The sequence below is a fragment of the Raphanus sativus genome, chromosome 7, assembly GCF_000801105.2.
Source record: "Raphanus sativus cultivar WK10039 chromosome 7, ASM80110v3, whole genome shotgun sequence".
In the NCBI taxonomy this organism is placed as follows: domain Eukaryota; kingdom Viridiplantae; phylum Streptophyta; class Magnoliopsida; order Brassicales; family Brassicaceae; genus Raphanus; species Raphanus sativus.
The window spans coordinates 12,568,242-12,589,869 of record NC_079517.1 but is presented as its reverse complement, the minus strand read 5'-3'; the positions used below and the strand labels follow the sequence as shown (position 1 = coordinate 12,589,869).

The window sequence follows — 21,628 nt, the reverse complement described above, 5'->3', positions numbered from 1 at the left end:
GTCAATGTTTACATATGGAACAAAGAAGATAAAAACCACAAACCTATAAATAGACATACATACAGATTACAAAGCCTCACGCAATAATAATTATAGAGCAATAGAAAAAAACTAAAGAAACGATATGATGTCGTCTTTGTCCACAGTATCTCCTCTTCTTCTTCTTTCTCTTTTGTGGGCGGTCATCTCGGTTGACGCGTCTTTCCAGTCACTTCCGCTGCCGATACTTATGTCCGGCCCTCAATCTTTCGCCTTTAATTCCACAGAAAAAGGCTTCTACACTGGAGTCTCCGGTGGTACAATCCTCAAGTATACTCCCGAGAAGGGTTTTGTCATTTTTGCACACATCACAAAATCATCGTAAGTTCTTTTAATTTTATTTATTCGATGAGGAAGTATGTTGTTTTGATTTATTTTCAAAAAAAAAAATGTTGTTTTGATTATAACATAGTATAAAAAAGTACGTAGACTTTACTAACGATGACAATTTCACGTGTCATATACATGTGATGTATATTACCCCCAAAATGAGAGAATGTCTAATATATATGTATATATATCCAACTCTGATAAATATGATCTTTTTATGATGTCTTACACACAAACAAAACCTAGAGATACTAATTCTAATATCATTTATATATTTTAATTTCACTGGTTTCAATTGTTCTTATTACATTTCAGGAACTCTTTATTGTGCTACGGTTTACAAGAACCGATTTCCTCCAAAAAGTGCGGCCGACCGGCGGGGATAGCCTTCAATGAGATAACAGGTGATCTTTACGTCGCCGATGCTCTATTGGGTCTTCACGTTGTTTCTCCTGCCGGTGGTTTGGCCGTAAAGATCGCCGACGGTGTTGATGGAAATCCCTTCAAGACTCTCAATGGTCTTGACGTTGATCCAACAACTGGTATCGTCTACTTCACTTCCTTGAGCTCGTACTTCAGCGCATAGTAAAGTTTCTTCTTCCCCTTCTTCTCTTCTTCTATACATGTACTACTGTTTTGATTAACATTTAATTAAAAAGTGTGGCAAATGGATTTTTTTCTTACATAAAGTAGTTTTACGGTTGATGTCAAAAAAAAAAACTAGTTTTACGGTGGTTACAGATGATATAAAATTATAATCTCCGCAACCTTTTTAACAATTTTTAAAAAGCACAACCATTCTAATAAAATGTGGATAAATCGGAATATATTACACCGTAATTATTGATAAACTTTATTTGAATAGTAAACGGTTTAAGAAGAAAAAAACATCCAAAATATTTACCTAAAATGATTTAAATTGGGCAAAAAAAGTACTTACTCAAAAAAAAAAATTTTGCTTTTCCGGATACATTGTTTGTTGCTTAATATACATAATTTTGTTATGTATGTAGCCAAATGCATCTTCTATTGCGCCTGAACGACGCCACAGGAAAACTCTACAAGTACGACCCCTCAACTAAGGTTGTCACCGTATTGATGGAAGGTCTAGGCGGCGCAGCTGGCTGTACCGTAAGCTCGGATGGTTCTTTCGTGTTGGTTAGTCAGTTTACAAAGGATAACATCATAAGGTATTGGATCAAAGGACCTAAAGCTGGTTCTTCTGAAGACTTCAGCAATTCGCCATCACGTTTACACCCTAGCAGTATCAGAAGAATTGGTTCTACTGGAAATTTTTGGATCGCTGCCGTGCAGAGGGTTACAAACCAAACAGCAGTCGCCAAAGTCGACTCTAACGGTGAAGTGCTTCAGAGAATTTATGTTCCTCTTCTATATAATTTTCTTAGCGAAGTTAACGAGTTCGACGGTAGTCTATACTTCGGGAGTCTCACTGAGCGCTATGTTGGAACTCTTAAGCTTTAAAACCTTGAATGGAACCCAAGGGTGAACGAAACACAATAAATAAACATGAAATGGTATGCATATGGTTTTAATTCCTTGGAAAATGGTTGAATAATATTTGAGTATACCTTTAATTTTCAGTTCAATAATATTTGTGTATTACAATAAATAAAAATAATAAACATGAAATGGTATGCATATGGTTTTAATTCCTTGGAAAATGGTTGAACTTCTTAACTACAATATTTCATAATCAAACTAAATATTACTCTCTCCATTTCATATTATTTGTCGTTTTAGGTTTATGCATACAAATTAAGAAAACATTTAATTTTACATATTTTTAAAATAAAAGCACCATTACCAATACACCTAACCATATATCAACCAATAGAAAAAATAGAGTAGAGAATAATGTCAATTATAAATTTTGCATTAAAAACCGAAAACGACACTTATTTTGTAACAAAAATTATACTCTAAAACGACAAGTAATTCGAAACGGAGGGAGTATTATCATAGTAACAAAATGTTTAGCAAGTTTTTTCTCCAAATTAAATTGTAAAATATTCTGGAATTTATAGTAATACAAATATTTTATACCGCTTGATGATCAGCTTGTTTTCTATGAACTTTACATCTGGTCGTAATTTTGAATTTGATATTAAGGGTCATAACCGTATATTGATCTTACTGATTTTATATGGCATCAACAATATGTTTATATTTCTTTAGTTAAATAGTATAATTTGGTAAACTGAAAGTAGAAAATATTGGTTACGTTCGTTTTAATAATTATAGTTTTTGCAAATCTGTTTATTTCTCTAACAAAAGATACACTTATAAATAACAAGTAATGAACAATTCAAATTATAAACTATAATCTAATATGTCTAAATTAACTAAAATATTATACTCCTCTAAATTAGATATTAAATTATTTTTTTTCTTACCAGGAGATATATTGTTAGAACAAAGAGGCATAGTGTATAATACAGTTAGTGTAGTCCTATCCTGTAATTTTCTCTAAATATTTATTCACTCTCATATTTTTATTTTAACGCTAGAATTATAATGAATAAACCAAATTTCTGAGAAACATAAAAAAAACTGGCTTTTGGTGAATGAGAAGGATTCTCTTTGATCGATTTTACTTGTACTATGATGGATATGTCATGTAAGCAATCTGCATAATTATTTAAGAAATTGTATTTTCGACATTTGAAATTCAGACCTCCTAAAAAAAATTAATAAATTCTATGTTAAATCACTAGACTAAAGAAACTTATATACAACATTTAATAGGGGGGATAACTGCGAAATGGAGAAGGTGAGTGGTGTGGTGGTTTTGCGCTAAATATAGGCAGATGTACGGCATCTTTGGCGGAGTTATGGGATGTTTACTATGGCTTAGTGGTTGCTTGGGAGAAATGGGTTAAAAGGCTGGAGGTATAAGTAGATTTTATGATGGTTATGGAGTTTCTTACAATAAAGATTGGGGATATTCATCCGCTATCTTTCTGGTACGTTTGTGCTATGGCTTTTTGAAAAGGGACTGATTTCGTACCGGCTTTGAGCATGTGCTCACAGTGCATTTGCCTAGGGTCCACTTTTTTTTTTCCAAATTTTTTAAAGTAATTAAAGTCCTAATTTATCAAAACACAAATATATTACATGCAACTAAGATCCTAATTTTCTGATTTACTGTTGCATAAATGGAAATTTTCGAACTCAACACTGGGTCTACACACTCAACACTGGGTCTACATATTTTTTGGGCCGGCCCTGAACTAGTTGGTCCGAATTGTTCATGTGTATAAGAAAACAAACCGCTTAACTGATGGTTTGGCTAACCTTGTATTCTCTCTTCCGTTTGGTTTTAATAGTTTTGTTGTTGCACCGATTGAGGTTGTTAATTTAGTTCATGAAGATGTTGTTGGACCGATAAGGCCACGACGAACTCGTCTGGTAAACTGAAGTTTGGTTTTTCTTTTTAAATAAGTTGGGAGTCGCTACCCAAAAAAAATTGGTTCTTTTGTTATATATACATTTAACAACCTCAATATTTTCGTAAAAACATTGATTGGGCCGAAATTAGGCTACTGGGCTTTTATTTTGAAATATCAAAGGCAAAGCGATAGACCTAAACCATTCCGCCCGAACGAAATCTGAGAAAGTGACAGGCGAGGAAGAGAGAGAATGTGGTTCACCGGCGGAGGAGGAGGAGGACTAAGGAAGCTCTGTAGAGCCTCCGCGGCTGTTTTAGAGAATGAGATGAGCTCTAACTCTCTGTTGGTGAGATACATGTCGAGAGAACGAGCTGTAAACGTCAGAAAGATAAACCCTAAGGTTTCGATCCAAGAAGCTCACATCATCTCCACTTCTCTCTACGATGTCTTCAAGAAACATGGTCCTCTCTCCGTTCCCAACACTTGGCTCCGCGCCCAGGTTTGCTTCCCCTGTTCATTTCTATGTCCTGCGATCTTGATTCAGACCAGATGGTTTACTTGAATGTGCCCGGTCTTGTCTGTTTGATTGGCTTGGTTTTGTCTTAGGGATTGAAGTGGTCTGAATAGTGTTTGATAGAGAAACATTGTTTCACTGTGTTAATATAAAATAACAGGAAGCTGGGGTTAGTGGAATAAACAGCAAAACTCATATGAAGCTGTTGCTGAAATGGATGAGAGGCAGAAAGATGCTTAAGTTAATCTGCAACCAAGTTGGTTCTTCTAAGAAGTTTTTTCACACCATTTTACCTGAAGATCCTCAACAAGTGACACCACCAGTTGCTGCTACTGCGACTGAGAACAAGAAACAAACCTCAAAGAGGAGAAGCAAATAAATGAATATGGTCTTTCACATAATCTCTGTGGGGGCCACAGTCTGCTCTGTGTGTTTTTTTGTGTCTGTCTACATAGGGTTTCTATCTTGTTTTGATCTGGTTTTAGTCCCAGGGAAAACATTATAGTTTCTGGTGTAGGAATTCTTGAGAAACTCATGGCTTGTTTTGATCCTTTTGCTGAACTCCCTTTGAATAAAAGTAAACATCAATTTACATTGCACTAAGCAAATACCAAAACAATACATGAAAAATTCAATGAGGAGGTAGTGCAGAATCATAAGCAAATTTTAATAAACTGAAAGGATTTACAGGCGGTTTCAGTGTACTCCCAAGGGACATGCAGGAGCTTCTTCTTCAAGATCAATCAGACCTCCAATCATTCATCTTTTCTGACTAGAGCTTCCATGAGGATTCTGTTTTTCTTCTCTTATGTTCTGTTTCATTCTTTTAACTATGTCTAAAAGAAAAATTCCTCATTGTTTCCTCCACGTGATTCACTTATCAGTTATCACTGCACTATGTTTTCTGGAGAAGCTCTCCTAGGCCCAAAGGAGCCGAATACATGATAGCGAACACACACACACATCATTAGGTATGCCACTATTACCATGATTGATTGAGTACACAGCATCAGCTACACTTCATGGCATCATATTCTTATGGAACCCACTATAGAAACATATACATCATATTGCTGAAAAAAACATCTCTGACAACAAGATCATTTCATCAAGCGATCAAACTTTACACTATGTACACCTACAGGAAGATCAACGTAGAATGCACAGATGAAGCTCAAACGCACAACATCACAATACAAAGACTCCAAACTCTATTGGGCATTGACCACAGTGGCCATCGTTTGGTTTCTAGCTACTTACACTACTATGCCTCCTTTTTCTTCTTCTTCAGTTTCATACCTTTCTGGCTGCTCTGCCTCTGTTGACTTGGTGTCACTTCCACAAGCAGCAGCCTCGACATGACATACGTCAAAAGCTCTTCCCGGTGAGAGAATGTGAAATCAAGGTGAGCATACTCGAACTCATTAAACGACACATCAACCCCAGCATCTCTCATCACCTTGTAGTGTTTCCTCACCATGGAAGGCCGAATCACCTTGTCTTTCTTCCCCGCTACTAAATCAACAGGCACATCGATGAACTCGTAAGACTCCCCTAGATCAAGCGGTTCAGGAGAGCCGTAAACCTCCATGTTAGCTGTCCTGCTCCCGTAATCAAACATTTTGAACTTACCAGTGTGTTTGATCTGAGCTAGATGTTTCGCAACACCGAAGGAGACAGCTGGCATATCGTTCATGTTGTAGTGAGGCGTCCCCAAGACCCCGACCCAGTTCGAGCTGTCTCCACCAACTACGTAACTCATCAGGGTTTGGACCAGTCCACCAAGAGCAGGATAATTGTGGAAGTCACGTGCTAGCTTGTTCAGAAGCATCCTGAAGAATCTTGTCGGTATGTAGAAGGCGGGAACGATGCAAGCCAATACAGGACTCACAAAAAGGAATATATACTCAACAATGGTGAAAATTAAGTTGGAGTCCTCGTGAAAGCCGGCAGGTGAAAGGAGGATAAGTCTTGAGAGTCGGTGTGGCTTCTCCTTGATTTTGCGAGTGATGACGTACATGAGAATCCCAGCACCACCTAGGCTATGACAGACGGCACAGAGCTTATAAGGCTCCTCCTGGTTGATTTCCTCGTCGATGGTAGGCTGGCTGAGCTTTAGTTCTGAAGTTTTGATTTCGTGGATTTTTTCTATCATCGCTGGGATATCCTCAGTGCCATGCTCGTTAATGGAGTATCGCCAGTACCTTCATTTTGATCAACACCAGTTAACACTAGCCAGAGCAAGTAGACAAAAAATTGAAGCGAACTTGAAATCAAGAACTAACTCTTTCGAGGATATGTTCTTGTTCACATGATCTCTTGAAACTAAACCCCGGAAGTTCCCCAAGTAAACATCATAGCCTGTGAAGTAAAAGAGTGTAAGATTCTCAGCAGTTGGTATGTGAATTAGTAAAGGACTGGATTATGAACAGGACGGAGCTTGAACCTTGGTCATACGCAGCAAAAGCTGGAGATCCGACAACTCCATTAGATACCCATCTGAAAAAGAACGCACAGATAAAAAGATTTCCTCAACCTTTCAGCTTAAGAACTTTGCAGCCTTTACAAGTCATCTAAGAAATAGACCATGAAACTCACCCCATTGAAGAATCCAATATCCCATGTTGTAGATAAACAGCTTTCCTTGCATCACGTCTGCAAAGAACAGTCAGGGATCACATACTTAAGGTAGAAATGGAAAGGATGCACAAGCGAGAGTAATACATCACAAGAAAGTTATACCTTGGTAACCTTTCCAAGAGAAGAACATATCCATCAGATGTAACAACACGAATAGCTTCGTAAGGATACCTAGGAGAGAAATCAAGTAAATATCAAAAACTTGAGAACGAGAGAAAGAAAGAAAAAAAAGAACAAAACACCTAAAGCTGGCCTTACCCCAGCTCTGTGATGACATCTTTACACGTTCGAGTATCTGTGTTCATAGAGTTGTATAAGCGTGTGGGCCTTTCCGTAAGAGATGGATCAGTATCTCCTAAAGTGGCAGTCTGCACATTCACATCATCTGAAACGTCATCATGGCTTTCTTCACTACTGTTACTGCGAGAAGAGAACCATGATGACATTATTGCAAAAGCTTCCGACGGAGAAAGGATCATACGCGTAGCCCTGTGAAAAAAATCAAAAATCGCTTCTATGCAGATCTCAATAGCGAGATGAAGATCCTGCAAAACAAAGCAGTGAGATGATTTCCAGAGAGAATATTTAAATATTTTCATGATTGCATGGACAAACACCTCAATGACTCCGCGTCTTCTATCAGTAGCTCTGTTAGGAACATCATGGTCTTTGCTCGACATAGTCTTGCTAAGACGAGGCCTAGGTGAACGCAGGTTCCTTCTTGGGCTCGAAGGAGCTCTTGCACTTCGCTTAGAGAACAAACGCAGGAAGTACTGAGGTATCCATATCAAGATCCGTACAGGGAATATCAACCACCAGAGAATAAAGGTAATCCACTCAGTCCAGTGGCTTTCAGGATTAGCAGAAGCACTAGCCCAAGAAAGGCGTGAGCTTTGAGAAGAAGGTGAAGCAGGCAACACACCATCACTCTCTTCTCCGGAAGAATAGTCGGAGCTGGAAGTATCGGAATCCACAGAGAGCTCATGAACGAAGTGATTGAAAGAAGAGACCCCACTGCCATAAAAAAAAATAGTTAATATAGTCAATCATGATGACAAGATTGAGAAATGGTTCTATACTTGTGCATCCAGCGAGGTAAACGTGGACCACGGAAAGTGGGTCTGAGCTCCCAGCCATGGAGACCTTCGAGGATATTAGCGTTGCCAGGGAGGAGGGTCAAGAGAAGAGCGGAGACACCGTTAATGCATCTAGCAATGTTGTTCAAAGACTCATATGTTACAGTTTTCACAGACCTGCACTACAAGCCAAAAACATATTTACCCAAACCATTGTTATTTTTACGCTTGTTAAACAACAACACAAGGGCCAAAATAAAATAAAAAAACAGAGTTACGTTACGATATCACACACACCGTGTCAACATCTTCTATCAATATATATATAAGTATTGAATTGGAAGTAAGGATTGGGATTACTATATAACGGAAGCAGAGATCGTCATAATAATAAGAGAGGATGATGAATGCAAAACTCATAGATATAAGAGAAAGGATCTCACTCTTTGGTTACCGCGAGAGCGTTATCTACCACCCGTTGCATCGCTTTTCTTTTTTTTTTGAATCCTAACTCAGTAATTTGATTCGGCGATCTCTCTCTCTCTCTCCTCGTTATCCGTCAAAATTTTCCAGGGAAACGACGACAACGGAACAATTCTATCCACCTGAAATCCCCAATGACTTGACCAAATCGGAATGGAGTTTTATTCAGAACGAATAGAAAGAAAAAAAAAGAAGGAAAAACAGAGACCAAGAAAACGAGATTCCGACGAGATTCAAATAAATCCAAATGAACAATAAATTCGGGAGGATCCGATATTTTAGGGGCACGTCGGCGATTCTTACCGTCCAGAGAGAGGATGAGAGAAGAGATCTGACACGTGGATAGCCGTTACTGGATAATATCGAATGTGACAAAGGAGACACGTTTTCTTTATTCAACGTGTGGGAGACGGAGAAGGTCGATTTTACCAAACACGCAGACACAAATAGAGCAATGAGTAAATGCCACACACCAATAATTGCTTCTTTAAGATTTTTTTTTTTTAAACTTCTTCTTTTAAGATTTTTTTATAATTTGATTCTTCAAATTATAAACATTTTTTAACATTCCTTGAAAAAATAAGAAAAAAATCCTCTATTTGCACATTCATATTATAGTTTAGTTTTATTGTTGTCAAAAAAAAAATCCTCTACTTGCACATTGAAACTTTTTTTTCTGATCAAATCACATTGAAACTTTTCTTTTCTCTTCTATTCATTCATTTTTTGAGATAACCTTTTGCTTAACGCATGTGATTAAATTATTTGTGGCAACCACTGTACCTTAGTCGCTACGAGAGCAGTACTTTTTTTTTTATGGAACAGAAAAAAAATAGCACTAGTTGAACACGACCTAACCATGTGAATATTTTGAAAGATCTATATATGCCCAAGCAAATTCAAGAGGTTCACATAAAGAGGTGTTTTTTCTTTGCCGAAAGTGCAAGTTAAATACATACACAGACTTGCCTGAATAATAAGAATCATAATACTCTGTCTGCCTCCAAAGGTTTTCATCATCTTGGCAAGAAAACATACACCATGGGAATCAGCAGCCTACAATACAGGAGCACAGCTTTTAAGGGCATTTGTAAGAAGCTCGATTCTCTTCATACCTGATTACCTGTCAAGTATTTAAACCCGAGCAAGGAGAAGAAACTGTTTATGTGTGAGTTAAGATAACTGCAAAACAATCCAGTGAGTTGCTTACTCAGATTTTGAGAGAGAGGTTTTACAGAGTGAGAAAGGGTACCTCTGCCGTTGTGTAGAATGCGAGAGGGGAGAGGATTCTCCGGAGGGTTTTTAAGAACAGAGTGGAACTAACTTTGAAATGCGCTCTATTTGTAGCAATTTACTTTATCTTGGCATCTGATGTGAATATAAGGAAGAAAGGGGCTAAAACACTAAAAACTGAAAATTGAAGGACGAAACCGTAGAGGCAAAAAAGGATAAAAAGTTAACGCCGTTGCCGGGGATCGAACCCGGGTCACCCGCGTGACAGGCGGGAATACTTACCACTATACTACAACGACTTTGATGTTCATTATTGTAATACATTTTATAACAATATAAATAAATATGTTTGTTATTGACAACCCGCCGAGTTACTTTTGTTAAACTCGAAACAGGAAGCAAATATTTGTGAATGAAGTCGAAAACACTGAACAAGACACAAACATGAAATATCCAGTTTTGCAACCATAGTTAACACAAATCATGTGTTGTGCAATAACAATACCTGTCCATAGTCATACACACAAAACCAATTGATTCCGACCTTAAATACTAAAAAGAACCACAATTTTCTCTCAAGCAAAGAAGAAAGAAACTTATTCTCCGAGCAAAATGGCTTCTTCTATTCTCTTTATAACTCTCTTAATCTCTTTATCTCCAACCTTTCTACAACTAGTTCTCGCTCAAGTCCCAGGCACCACCGCTACATGTGCCTTATAATGCTTCTTTCCTTGGCTCCATGTGGTCCATTCGTGCAAGGCTTTGCCCAGCTCCCGACACAGCCTTGTTGTGATGGCTTAAACCAGATATATAGCCAAGAACCAGCCTGTCTATGTCTCTTGCTCAGCAATACTTCTACCTTGTCCCCTGCTTTTCCAATCAACCAATTTCTTGCTCTACAATTGCCTCTGCTTTGTAACATTCAAGCCAGTAAGAAGAAATAATTTGGGTTGCAAGATTCGATTGTCTTCTTGAAATCTATGATTATAGGACGAGAAGAACCTAGTGATTCCTACTCAATTTCCCCTCAAGTCTCTAGGTGTAAAGAACAACTCTCATGTCGCGGGTAAGCCACTTTACCCCCAAAGTTCTCAGCATCTTCATCTTAACTAAAACATAAAAAGGACTGAACATCTCAACAAGAAGTACCACTGATCTCGTTTTACTTCAACAGTGACCCCATTGGCTCAAGTTGCACCAAGACCCACCAGCTTTATGGGGCTAGGTTATGGTCTGAGATCCTCTGGCCCCAAGTCTAAGATTCAGCTAATCATCCTTCCCTTGCCCTCGCAGCGATCCTACCAGGATCTCTCCTCATCTGAAACCTGTTTCATATTAACAACCATCTCGGTTTATCTATATTCACATGTTTTGGAGTTTCTCTATGAATCTTGATTACCTCATCCATGTCAAAGAAGAGATTCTTCTGTATATTTCTTAACCTTTGCAGTTCTTGAAATGAAATCAAGAAAACAGAACAACGAAAAAAAACAAACAATACTCTCTTGTTTAATAATGGCTTTTTCGCTTTGATTCTGTAAAAATTATGAACACAAGAAGCTCATGATCAACTTCTAATATGGCTTTTACAAAACACTGAACTGAAAGTGAAACTACTCCACACTAGGCGCCACTTCTGTCGGATTGGACTCAAAAACATCTTCCGAGTTCGAACCCTCCGCCTCATCCAGAAGGTCGCGAGACTCCATCGCCTCCTTATAAACCGGCGTCTCCTTGAAATCCGTCGCACCTTCGTTATACGTCCCCGCCGCAATTGCACCGGAGATTAACTATTAACAAAATTTAAAAAACGTTACAACCGCACTGAACGAAACTTCAATCTGGAGAAATCTGTTGGATTCGAAACTCACCGCGAAAACGATTCCGAAAGCCCACAAGTACTGAACGAAGAACCCTAAACCATCCCACTGGGGACCTTCGAATGGATCAGATTCAAGCCCAGGAAGATCCTTAAGCAAGAACTTGGGCGCGTCTTTCGGATCACCTCTGAAGCGAGTGTTCACCGCGAACCTATCTCCGCCGTCGCCGGCGATTTCGATCTGAGACGGTGGTGTGCCGTCGATGTTGCTGCTTTGTTCTTCCGTCTGTTCCTTGGTTGTTGTCGGGACGAGGGTTCGACGTTTTTTGCTGTCGAACCGACCGGTTTGGGAGGAGTTGTTTTTGGCGGCGGAGACCACGTGGAGACGGGTTCTTGACGGGTAAGGGAAGTTTATGAGTTTGAAGGTGGAGAAGGGAGTGCGAGAAGCATCGGTGAGGTCTGTGGAGTGGATCCTAGCGACTCTGCCACCGCTGCTCACGGTGAGAGACATTTCTTTTTGTGTGTGTGGATGGATGTGTGAGAGAGGGAGAAGGGAATATGAGAGAATCGGAGAAGATAAGGAAACGAACGACGTCTTCCTTTTCGGGTCGAATTATACTTGACCCGACGCGATCAAACCCGGCCCAGTGTTACCCGTTTCTTTACCTATTCAAGTTTTTGGATTTCAAGTTTAGTTTTCTAGTTTTTATTCAAGTTTCATATGATGGGTACTTGGGATTGAGTTCGATTAATGATTCTTTCAAACTTTTTCTTAAAATAAATTTTATAACTTACCTAAAACTTCTCATCCAAATTTATTTTTATTTCATAATAAATATAAAATTGCGTATTCGTTATAATATTCCTTCACGATACTTAATTCATTCAAACAATTTTAATTTTTTTTAAAAAAAAATCAATATATATTTAAATTTAAATAAATATATGATGCTGAAAAATTATTTTAAAATTTTATTCATATAGTTTTACATATACTCGACAAATAATAAATCCAAAAATTTGAAACGAATATGACCCATAAAATGAATCCAAACTAACATAAATACATACTTTACTGATATTTCAGGTTATAAGTTTTACTCGAACCAAACTCAAATCTAAATAGATATCTAAAAATAATTCATATCAAATCTTTTTCTTTATCTAAAATACATTATGATGTTATTGAATAACTATAATAACTATCTATTACATGAATAACTAAATCAAATATTTAGTTTAATATATACTTTTGGTATTCAGTTAATATTATTTTTTATGTTTTGACAATTGCATTTGAAAATTATTTATGAATTATTTTATTTATGAATTTTAAATAAGTGTTATTTTATTTTAAAATTAAAAAAGGTTTATGACGTTTGTATAGTTACTAATTGTTATTTTAATTAGTTTACATTTCATTACGGAGGATTCTCATTGGTACAAGTCTTTGGTATGACATGATAAGTCTGATATTGTTAAATATTGTTCAAAAATGATTTTCGTATGGTTGATAACCTGAGTTTCCCAATATTATTTTGAAGTATAACAATATGATTGTTTCACAAAAAGGATAACAATATTTGGTTTGGGGAAACTACGTTCATTAGAATGCCTTCAGTCAAAAAAAAAAACTACGTTCATGAACTTATTGACACTGTTGTACATATAATGAATTTTATCAAGTAAAAATCAATATTTTTTGGAACTGATAATCCGGTTGACTTCGGTTCAACCAAATCTTGAACAGGTAACTAAATTCGAACCAAACCTGAATAAATCTGAATAGAACCTATTCAAACTTTTATAATATCCAAATGAAACTGAAATTCATAAACCACAAAACTCCAAAACTCAAATGAACCCAGAACAAAACGACCCGATTGACCAGCCCTATGTCTAATCGTATATAAATTTTGGATGTTTTGATTTAGCTTAGATTCAGTTACAAATATCAAAATATATTCTCTTTTTTGGCAACATATCAAAATATATTCAGAAATGCCAGATATGAGAAACACATACTGTATTTTTTTCATCTTACAACAATTAAACAGAGTACAGTAACATAGAATTGCATCATTTCTTCTGCCCTAAGCTAACGATATGTTGGATGAATCCATCTATATCCTTAACCGAGCTTCCACGTTCCTGGATCGCATCCAACGCTGCTTCCCTCAGCTTCATGGCTCGGATCCTCTCCGTTTCCTTCCCCGTGACGGAATCAACAAAAACTCTAGCTAACTCATCCGGGTCAGGCACGGTATCTGGTCCTTCACAGGCACGCACGCCCACTTTCAACTCGTCCACCACCAGAGTCGCGTCTGTATACTGGTCCGCTCGCATCGGCCACGTCAGCATCAGAACGCCCGCGACAACCGCCTCCACCACGGAGTTCCAACCGCAATGCGTTAGAAACGCTCCCACGGCTCTGTGCTGTAGCACAGCCACTTGTGGGGCCCATCCTCTGATCACCAGACCCCTCCCAGCCACACGATCTTCGAAACCCTCCAGGATGTTGCCGCGTGTTGAGTCTCTCTCCGCTGGCTCCTTGACAGCCCACACGAAATGCACGCCGCTCTTCTCAAGCGCAGAAGCGAGAGCAAGAGTCTGCTCTTTAGTCAACAGAACTTGACTTCCGAAGCACACGTAAACCACGTGATTATCCTCACGTGCGTCTAGCCACGACATCACGTGATCAACAGATACAGATGTGGGACCACCACGATTTCCCTCTGACACAGGAAGAACTGGCCCTACGGCCCATACACGATCATGGCCCATCTCTTTCTTAAGGTGCTCGAGATAAACACTTTCCATGTCTGAGAAAGAGTTCACGACGAGTCCCCAACTCGCCGCGTTGTCTCTGAACGAGTCTCTCACGAACTCCCAACCCGGATCTCCATGGACGTAACTTAAGTAGATCGAGGAGATCTGAGACCAAGGGTATCTCCAACGGTTCGGGATCTTCGGAAACTCGAGTATCTCATCGTCGTCTCCGATGGTGGGCATCTCGATCCAAAGAGTGTTGAGGATGGAGCAAGTGACGGCGGCGGAAGGAGAGAACTCGACGCGAGGGATCCCGAGGTGTTGAGTCCATCCAAGGAAGAAGTCGGAGACGACGGCTACAGGAGGGGAAGGGTGAGAAGCGATCCATGAGAGAAGCGGCGCGTGGAGACCACCGAGCGCGTGGATCATGGTGGGGAAGCCGGAAGGAGGGAGGTCTTGGACGTTCTCGACGCCGGAGGGGATGGAAGGGTGGGAGGGGAACGGGAGGGTGAGAGCTTCGATGTTGAGTCCGGCGGAGAGGAGAGGTGAGAGGAAAGGAAGGTTCTTTGGAGTGACTAAGACGGTGATTTTCAAGGCGGCGCCGCCGCGGAGAGCGAGGCGGTGGGTGAAGTCGAGGAGGGGAATCATGTGGCCTTGCGCTGGAAATGGGAATATCAAGACATGTGTTCTTGTCGGAACAGTGTTTTCCTCGTTGACCGTCATAATGAGCGTTTTTCTAGTGATCTTTTTTTTTTTGTCGGAATGTTGGTGAAGCCAAAGAGAACATAGAGAGTGATTTAAATAGGAATCTTTACCCAATGTGGTTACTACACTTGGAGAAAATGCTTACGACTCTATTTGATAGTACCGTGTGGTCTTTCAGTAGATGTAGCATCAGATCACACTCAAGAATCGCTTAATTGGGAATGAACTGTTTGACAAACTTTTTACGTAACGTCTCTTAAATCGGTTACTTATTGTAGCAAAATGGGCCCTCCATTCTTATAGGTACACGTCCTGAAACATATGGTTTTGGTATTAACTTTAAAAAACAGAAAACTTGGTACTGACCAATAAAAGCGTGTGTGTATAGTAATCAAAAATCAAAAGAACCTGTTTATGTTCTATGTGCTTAGCCTAAAACATAAACATTTATGTTCTGTGTGCTTAGCCTAAAACTTGTTACAATCTCTACAGAACCTGTTTACAAACTTTTGTGCTCAAACCTGACTTCGCCTTCGCTTAGAGGTTTTTGACTACTTATATGCTCTTGAAGCCTAGTGAGCAAACACTAAACTTTAAATCTTTGGATAAACCATAAACCCTATGGTTTAGGATTTATCCAAAGGTTTAGAGGTTATGATTAAAAAGTTTAGTGTTTCTAATTTAGAATTTAGGATTTATCAAAGAATTTATGGTTTACCCGAGGGTATTCATAAAGTTTAGGATTTATTGTTTTACTGATGGCGATAAAATATTTTAAAAGATTTTTTTTGTAGCTACTACTAATTTTTATATATTTTAACCTTTTTATTTTAAAACATAATATAACTTTACAATATTTTATTTTATTTTTTTTAAAATACTGAATATAAAATAACTAAATCCTATTGGTCGGTTGATAAATCCGGACATGAACAAAAACCGGTAAGCGCAAAATCTTATAAAGTTCAGATGTTAATGTTCTTTGGTTATTGCCAAAAATTCTGATTTCCTCTTTTTGCAGACTTTCTTTGCCCAACAAGTTATATAAATTAGTGACACAAAATATGCTTAGGATATATAAGAAAGAAATATGTATGTACAACTACTAATAGGGTCTCTATAAGCTACTATCTAGTCTCCATCATCTCTTCTCTTTTCCCCGCAGTTTCTACTATATTGCAGCCCGTTTCCTGCCTGTACGCATTTGTAATTCAATAGTTCATTTTTAGATTGACCTTAGGAAAGCCACTAACCTGGAGAGTTTGCTTAAGCAAGTAAAGATGCAGTTTCCTGTTACGATGGTAACCTCCAAAACTTATGTAGGAGTCATTACATGTTTGTATTTTACTCTTTAACAGTTCAATTAAATTTTCAAGTCGCGCTTCAAAATCGCATAATTATCTTTTGTACAGAAATTAATATAATTGAAATTAAAAATATTTGATTTTTTCATTTATATTTGTAAACCGGTTTTAATTTTTATTTTTCTGATAAAATATTTAGTTTTTAAAAAAATTAAAAGTATTGAGTTTTTTTAAAAGCTCAATTTATATTTTCATTTTAAGATTAAAACTGAGTTAATATCTAGATCTATTTTAATAATAATAATAATAATAATAATAATAATAATAGGAACAAATTTAATTTTCTATTTAAACAACAATAATGTTTCTGTATGATATTGTACTAGTATAAATAGAAAATATCCAAAATTAAAAAAAATTAATAGCAATATAGTTTCATATGTAAATGTGTATTCTAAATTAAAAGGGTCTAATATATTAGCAAAGATTAAATTAGTTTATTGAAATTTTTAGAAGTTCTACGTATTTGGTTCTCGTTTCGGTTCCGCTCGGTTCTTTACGTTTTTCGGTTCTATAAGTTTAAGATCTGTTTGGGTATTTAAAAAAAAATTGGTTTGGTTTCAATTCAGTTTGAGTAACAAAGTTGAGAACTAGCTAATATATATGGTAGTTTTGGATCTCATTCAGTTCAAGTTTGGTTCAGAATTTTTGATTAACTCGGGTTAAAAAACAGAAAATACAAGTTTTTAGATTAAATACCAATATTTTAGTGTTTAAGAATAGTTTTATAATAATTTTAAATATTGTAATTGCAAGTATTCAGGTAATTTGGGGGTTTTAGTATTTCCGTTATAAATAATAATTTTAAATTATTTGATTACCTTAAATCTAAATAATAGTTAATATTTATAACTATATAAACTATTGAAATTCGGAGATAAATTCGATCTCAGTTTATTTTGTTTTAGAGATATAAAATCCACCTTTTAAAGTCTCCACATAGCTTCAGGTGTTGTCATGTTCACAAACCCATATCCCACACTCGTTGCAACACAATAAAAAGGCTTTTTTGTTCAATCTATCATATCATTATTATTTTCTGAACGCTCTGCTTTATGCAGGCGTTGCGGTTGGATTCAAGTTGGATAGTTTATCGAAATTAAGCGATATACGTGCTGGGAACAGCAAGATGACTCTTATGCATTATCTTTGCAAGGTTCTTGCTTCAAATCATCAGTTCTGCTAGACTTTCTTAAGGATCTATAATGTTTAGATATGAAATGCTATGACTTGCCAGGAATATGAGGGCGTCCTGCATACTTGTAAATTTATAAGAATGTTGTACACTTGTACTAATAAGAGGGTTTGTATGTATAAGCCCATCCCCTAGACTATATTTGAGAAGTGATTTTGCCACATGTCTTCTCTACAATCATTCTCACAAAAATAATATGACATGGCTACTAAGATTGATGACATGTATTATAGATTAATATGACATTGACAATTTTTGCCACATGTCTTCTCTACAATCATTCTCACAAAAATAATATGACATTACTAATAAAATTGATGACATGTCTTATAGATTAATATGACATAGACAATTATACTTAGTGTTAATTTATATTTTTGGTAAACTTTTTAAAATATAGTAATAACTCATATATTACATTTATTTTCAATTTATATTTTTGGACTTTTTAAAAATATGGTAATAACTCATAAATCATCATTAAAATAAATATATTCAATTATGGCATTTCAAATTTCGAAATATCATTTAAATTAAAAATATTTCAAAAATATATACATATTTTTAGAAAATTACAAAAATTAAATCATAAAATCAAATTAAATCGTAAAATCATTAGTTTCTTATATATATCTACAGATTTTATAAATATTTTTTAATTTTAATTTTTGAAAATTATGAAATTTTCATCCCCTACACTATATTTGAGAAGTAATTTTGCCACATGTCTTCTACAATCATTTTCACAAAAATAATATGACATGACTACTAAAATTGATGACATGTCTTATAGATTAATAGAGACATGGACAATTATACTTAATGTTAATTTATATTTTTGGTAAACTTTTTAAATATGGTAATAACTAATGTATTACATTTATTTTCGATTTATATTTTTGGACTTTTTAAAAATATGGTAATAACTCATAAATCATCATTAAAATAAATATATTCAATTATGGCATTTCAAATTTCGAAATATCATTTAAATTAAAAATATTTCAAAAATATATACATATTTTTAGAAAATTACAAAAATTAAATCATAAAATCAAATTAAATCGTAAAATCATTAGTTTCTTATATATATCTACAGATTTTATAAATATTTTTTAATTTTAATTTTGAAAATTATGAAATTTTCATCCCCTAGACTATATTTGAGAAGTAATTTTGCCACATGTCTTCTACAATCATTTTCACAAAAATAATATGACATGGCCACTAAAATTGATGACATGTCTTATAGATTAATAGGACATGAACAATTATATTTAATGTTAATTTATATTTTTGGTAAACTTTTTAAATATGGTAATAACTCATGTATTACATTTATTGTCGATTTATATTTTTGGACTTTTTAAAAATATGGTAATAACTCATAAATCATCATTAAAATAAATATATTCAATTATGACATTTCAAATTTTGAAATATCATTTAAATTAAAAATATTTCAAAATATATACATATTTTTTAGAAAATTATAAAAATTAAATCATAAAATCAAATTAAATCGTAAAATCATTAGTTTCTTATATATATATATATCTACAGATTTTATAAATATTTTTAATTTTAATTTTTGAAAATTATGCAATTTTACATATTTAATTAAAATAAATAGATTGAAAAATATACCTAAGATTATAATTTTAAATATATACATGCACATTCTTAAATATATTTCAAAATAAACAAAATTGTTTTTATCTTAATTTTAATGTTAAGTTAAATCAATTTAAATTAAAATATTAATAAGAAAAAGAAAATTTATAATATTAATAAAAAATAAATATAATTTATATTTATCTGTTAGAAAATATTTTAAATTTTTTTACTGCACATGGTGCAGGAAAACACCTAGTTGCATATATGTATGCGTTTGCGATTCAATACTTTAATGTATGTAATATATATAAAGTCGTTTTTTCAAATATTCTTGTATAATAACATTACAAGAGTGCAAAAATTATTTATGAAGTAATTTTGCTGATTTGTCATATTTCTCCTTAATTTTAGGTGATTTTGCTTATTTGTCATGTTTTTATTAGGTTTTAGCAAAATCATTGATTTATTATTTATTTTTAGCTAAATCACTAATTTATTAATTTTAAAATACCCTTAATAAATCTTATAAATATTAAAAACGAATTTAGTTTTAATAATATTAAATTACATGTTATATTAAAATTTATTTAATTTTCCTTATTTTTCATATTTTTTTTAGGTTTTCGACTTTTACCTAGGTTATTGATTTATTATTAGTTTCTAACTGATTCGCTAATTTTTAATTTAAAAAATACCTGTAATGAATTTTATATATAATTTAAAACAAATTTTATTTTAACATATAAAATTATATGTTATATTAAATATTAAATAATTGATTCTAAAATAATAAAAGAAAATTATCAAAAAATTAAAATAAGATAATTCTTATATATATTGTGTTGCTATCTAAAATTTTTTTTTTATTATAAAGGTTAAAAATTAAGATGCAAAAATATTATAATTAAATTTTAGTCAAGAAAATACATGTATATAAAGATATTTTCTAAACTATTTCTAAGATATGAGTGTTTTTAAAAAATAACACAATAATAAGTATATATTTTTATAAAACATATTTGACGACATATATAAATACTTTGATGTTCGATTTAATATATTAAAAACGAATTTAGTTTTAATAATATTAAATTACATGTTATATTAAAATTTATTTAATTTTCCTTATTTTTCATATTTTTTTTAGGTTTTCGACTTTTACCTAGGTTATTGATTTATTATTAGTTTCTAACTGATTCGCTAATTTTTAATTTAAAAAATACCTGTAATGAATTTTATATATAATTTAAAACAAATTTATTTTAACATATAAAATTATATGTATATAAATATTAAATAATTGATTCTAAAATAATAAAAGAAAATTATCAAAAAATTAAAATAAGATAATTCTTATATATATTGTGTTGCTATCTAAATTTTTTTTTTTATTATAAAGGTTAAAAATTAAGATGCAAAAATATTATAATTAAATTTTAGTCAAGAAAATACATGTATATAAATATATTTTCTAAACTATTTCTAAGATATGAGTGTTTTAAAAATAACACAATAATAAGTATATATTTTATAAAACATATTTGACATATATAAATACTTTGATGTTCGATTTAATCATTTGAAAATACAAAAATAACTTATTATGCTGGTTTTTAGATTAATAAGACATACATTAATAAGTATTGATAAGAAGATTATGTCCGCACGGATGGGTAAAACACATTCTTAACTAAAATAAATCAAAATTTTATGTTGCCGAACATTAAATTATTTTTTGATCTTGAAAATCACAAAACATTATCACAATAATGTACTAAAACCAAAATATTAAATCTTATACAATTAATCTATAAAAGAAATAGGAAACTTAGTAAAAATATAAAGAAACATAAAAACAAAAATAAAATATTGAATAATATAAAATAATTTAAGTATAATCTTAACAAATAAAAATGTATGTTCTATAAGTTATTGGTTTTTTTTTGTCTCTCACAGTTTCTTAAATATAATTTGTTAATAATATATATAAGCTTATTAGTCATGGTTATTTTTGTTGATGTTTTTTAGCCGTGATTGTTTCTAATATTTTATTGCTGGTGATATCTTTTTAATTTACAACTACAATAAGTGTTTAATTTCAAATTCAAGTTTCGTAATCATAAATTGGTTGTTAGTAGTGATAAATTTTGTATCCATTATATACACTTATAAATGCAAAGATGAAAAAAGAGTAGAATTTAATGCATAATGGTCAATACAAATACTGAAATTAAATAATTTACTCAAAATTTGTATCAAATTTAATAATTTACATTTAAACTACAAAATAACACTAAAATTAAATTAATCCGCACAAGGTGCGGGTAATCATCTAGTATTCTTGTATAATAACATTACAAGAGTGCAAAAAGAAATCAGAATAAGAAATGTGACAATGACAATACAAAAAAATACTCCAACGTCTTTATGTCGA

At 33.9% G+C, this 21,628-nt stretch overlaps 5 protein-coding genes, 1 non-coding gene and 1 pseudogene across 7 annotated transcripts; 3 read left to right on the top strand and 4 right to left on the bottom strand.

The window, feature by feature from the left end:
* Nucleotides 1–124: 124 nt before the first annotated feature.
* LOC108816754 (protein STRICTOSIDINE SYNTHASE-LIKE 12-like) lies at nucleotides 125–1,881 on the top strand. The gene is made up of 3 exons (XM_018589322.2): nucleotides 125–360; nucleotides 685–954; nucleotides 1,383–1,881. The coding sequence occupies exons 1-3, from the start codon at nucleotides 125–127 to the stop codon at nucleotides 1,849–1,851; spliced, it is 975 nt and encodes a 324-aa protein (XP_018444824.1). The 3' UTR covers nucleotides 1,852–1,881.
* Nucleotides 1,882–3,965: 2,084 nt separating this feature from the next.
* On the top strand, nucleotides 3,966–4,892 carry LOC108817539 (uncharacterized). Its single transcript, XM_018590258.2, has 2 exons — nucleotides 3,966–4,278; nucleotides 4,454–4,892. Exons 1-2 carry the CDS (start codon nucleotides 4,030–4,032, stop codon nucleotides 4,670–4,672), a joined length of 468 nt encoding a protein of 155 aa, XP_018445760.1. The 5' UTR covers nucleotides 3,966–4,029; the 3' UTR covers nucleotides 4,673–4,892.
* Nucleotides 4,893–5,344: 452 nt separating this feature from the next.
* Nucleotides 5,345–8,953, bottom strand: LOC108817536 (uncharacterized). Of its 2 annotated transcripts, XM_056990711.1 has the most exons (10): nucleotides 8,796–8,953; nucleotides 8,453–8,614; nucleotides 8,013–8,186; nucleotides 7,551–7,947; nucleotides 7,192–7,478; nucleotides 7,036–7,104; nucleotides 6,892–6,948; nucleotides 6,740–6,792; nucleotides 6,579–6,654; nucleotides 5,345–6,497 (listed from the first exon to the last, which is right to left on the bottom strand). In XM_056990711.1, exons 2-10 carry the CDS (start codon nucleotides 8,491–8,493, stop codon nucleotides 5,558–5,560), a joined length of 2,094 nt encoding a protein of 697 aa, XP_056846691.1. In that variant the 5' UTR covers nucleotides 8,494–8,614; nucleotides 8,796–8,953; the 3' UTR covers nucleotides 5,345–5,557. The 2 variants fall into 2 exon arrangements, with proteins under 2 accessions (XP_056846691.1, XP_056846692.1); XM_056990712.1 differs by lacking the exon at nucleotides 8,796–8,953 and having other exon boundaries at nucleotides 8,013–8,191; nucleotides 8,453–8,789.
* Nucleotides 8,954–9,952: 999 nt separating this feature from the next.
* On the bottom strand, nucleotides 9,953–10,024 carry TRNAD-GUC (transfer RNA aspartic acid (anticodon GUC)). Its single transcript has one exon. It is a non-coding gene; the product is annotated as a tRNA-Asp (tRNA).
* A 223-nt stretch (nucleotides 10,025–10,247) lies between these two features.
* On the top strand, nucleotides 10,248–11,047 carry LOC108814754 (non-specific lipid transfer protein GPI-anchored 10-like; annotated as a pseudogene).
* An 87-nt stretch (nucleotides 11,048–11,134) lies between these two features.
* On the bottom strand, nucleotides 11,135–12,101 carry LOC108814753 (uncharacterized). The gene is made up of 2 exons (XM_018587376.2): nucleotides 11,597–12,101; nucleotides 11,135–11,515 (listed from the first exon to the last, which is right to left on the bottom strand). The coding sequence occupies exons 1-2, from the start codon at nucleotides 12,053–12,055 to the stop codon at nucleotides 11,339–11,341; spliced, it is 636 nt and encodes a 211-aa protein (XP_018442878.1). The 5' UTR covers nucleotides 12,056–12,101; the 3' UTR covers nucleotides 11,135–11,338.
* A 1,346-nt stretch (nucleotides 12,102–13,447) lies between these two features.
* Nucleotides 13,448–15,173, bottom strand: LOC130497491 (flavonol 3-O-glucosyltransferase UGT89B1). Its single transcript, XM_056990328.1, has one exon. It carries the CDS (start codon nucleotides 15,034–15,036, stop codon nucleotides 13,624–13,626), a length of 1,413 nt encoding a protein of 470 aa, XP_056846308.1. The 5' UTR covers nucleotides 15,037–15,173; the 3' UTR covers nucleotides 13,448–13,623.
* Between the last annotated feature and the right edge of the window lie 6,455 nt (nucleotides 15,174–21,628).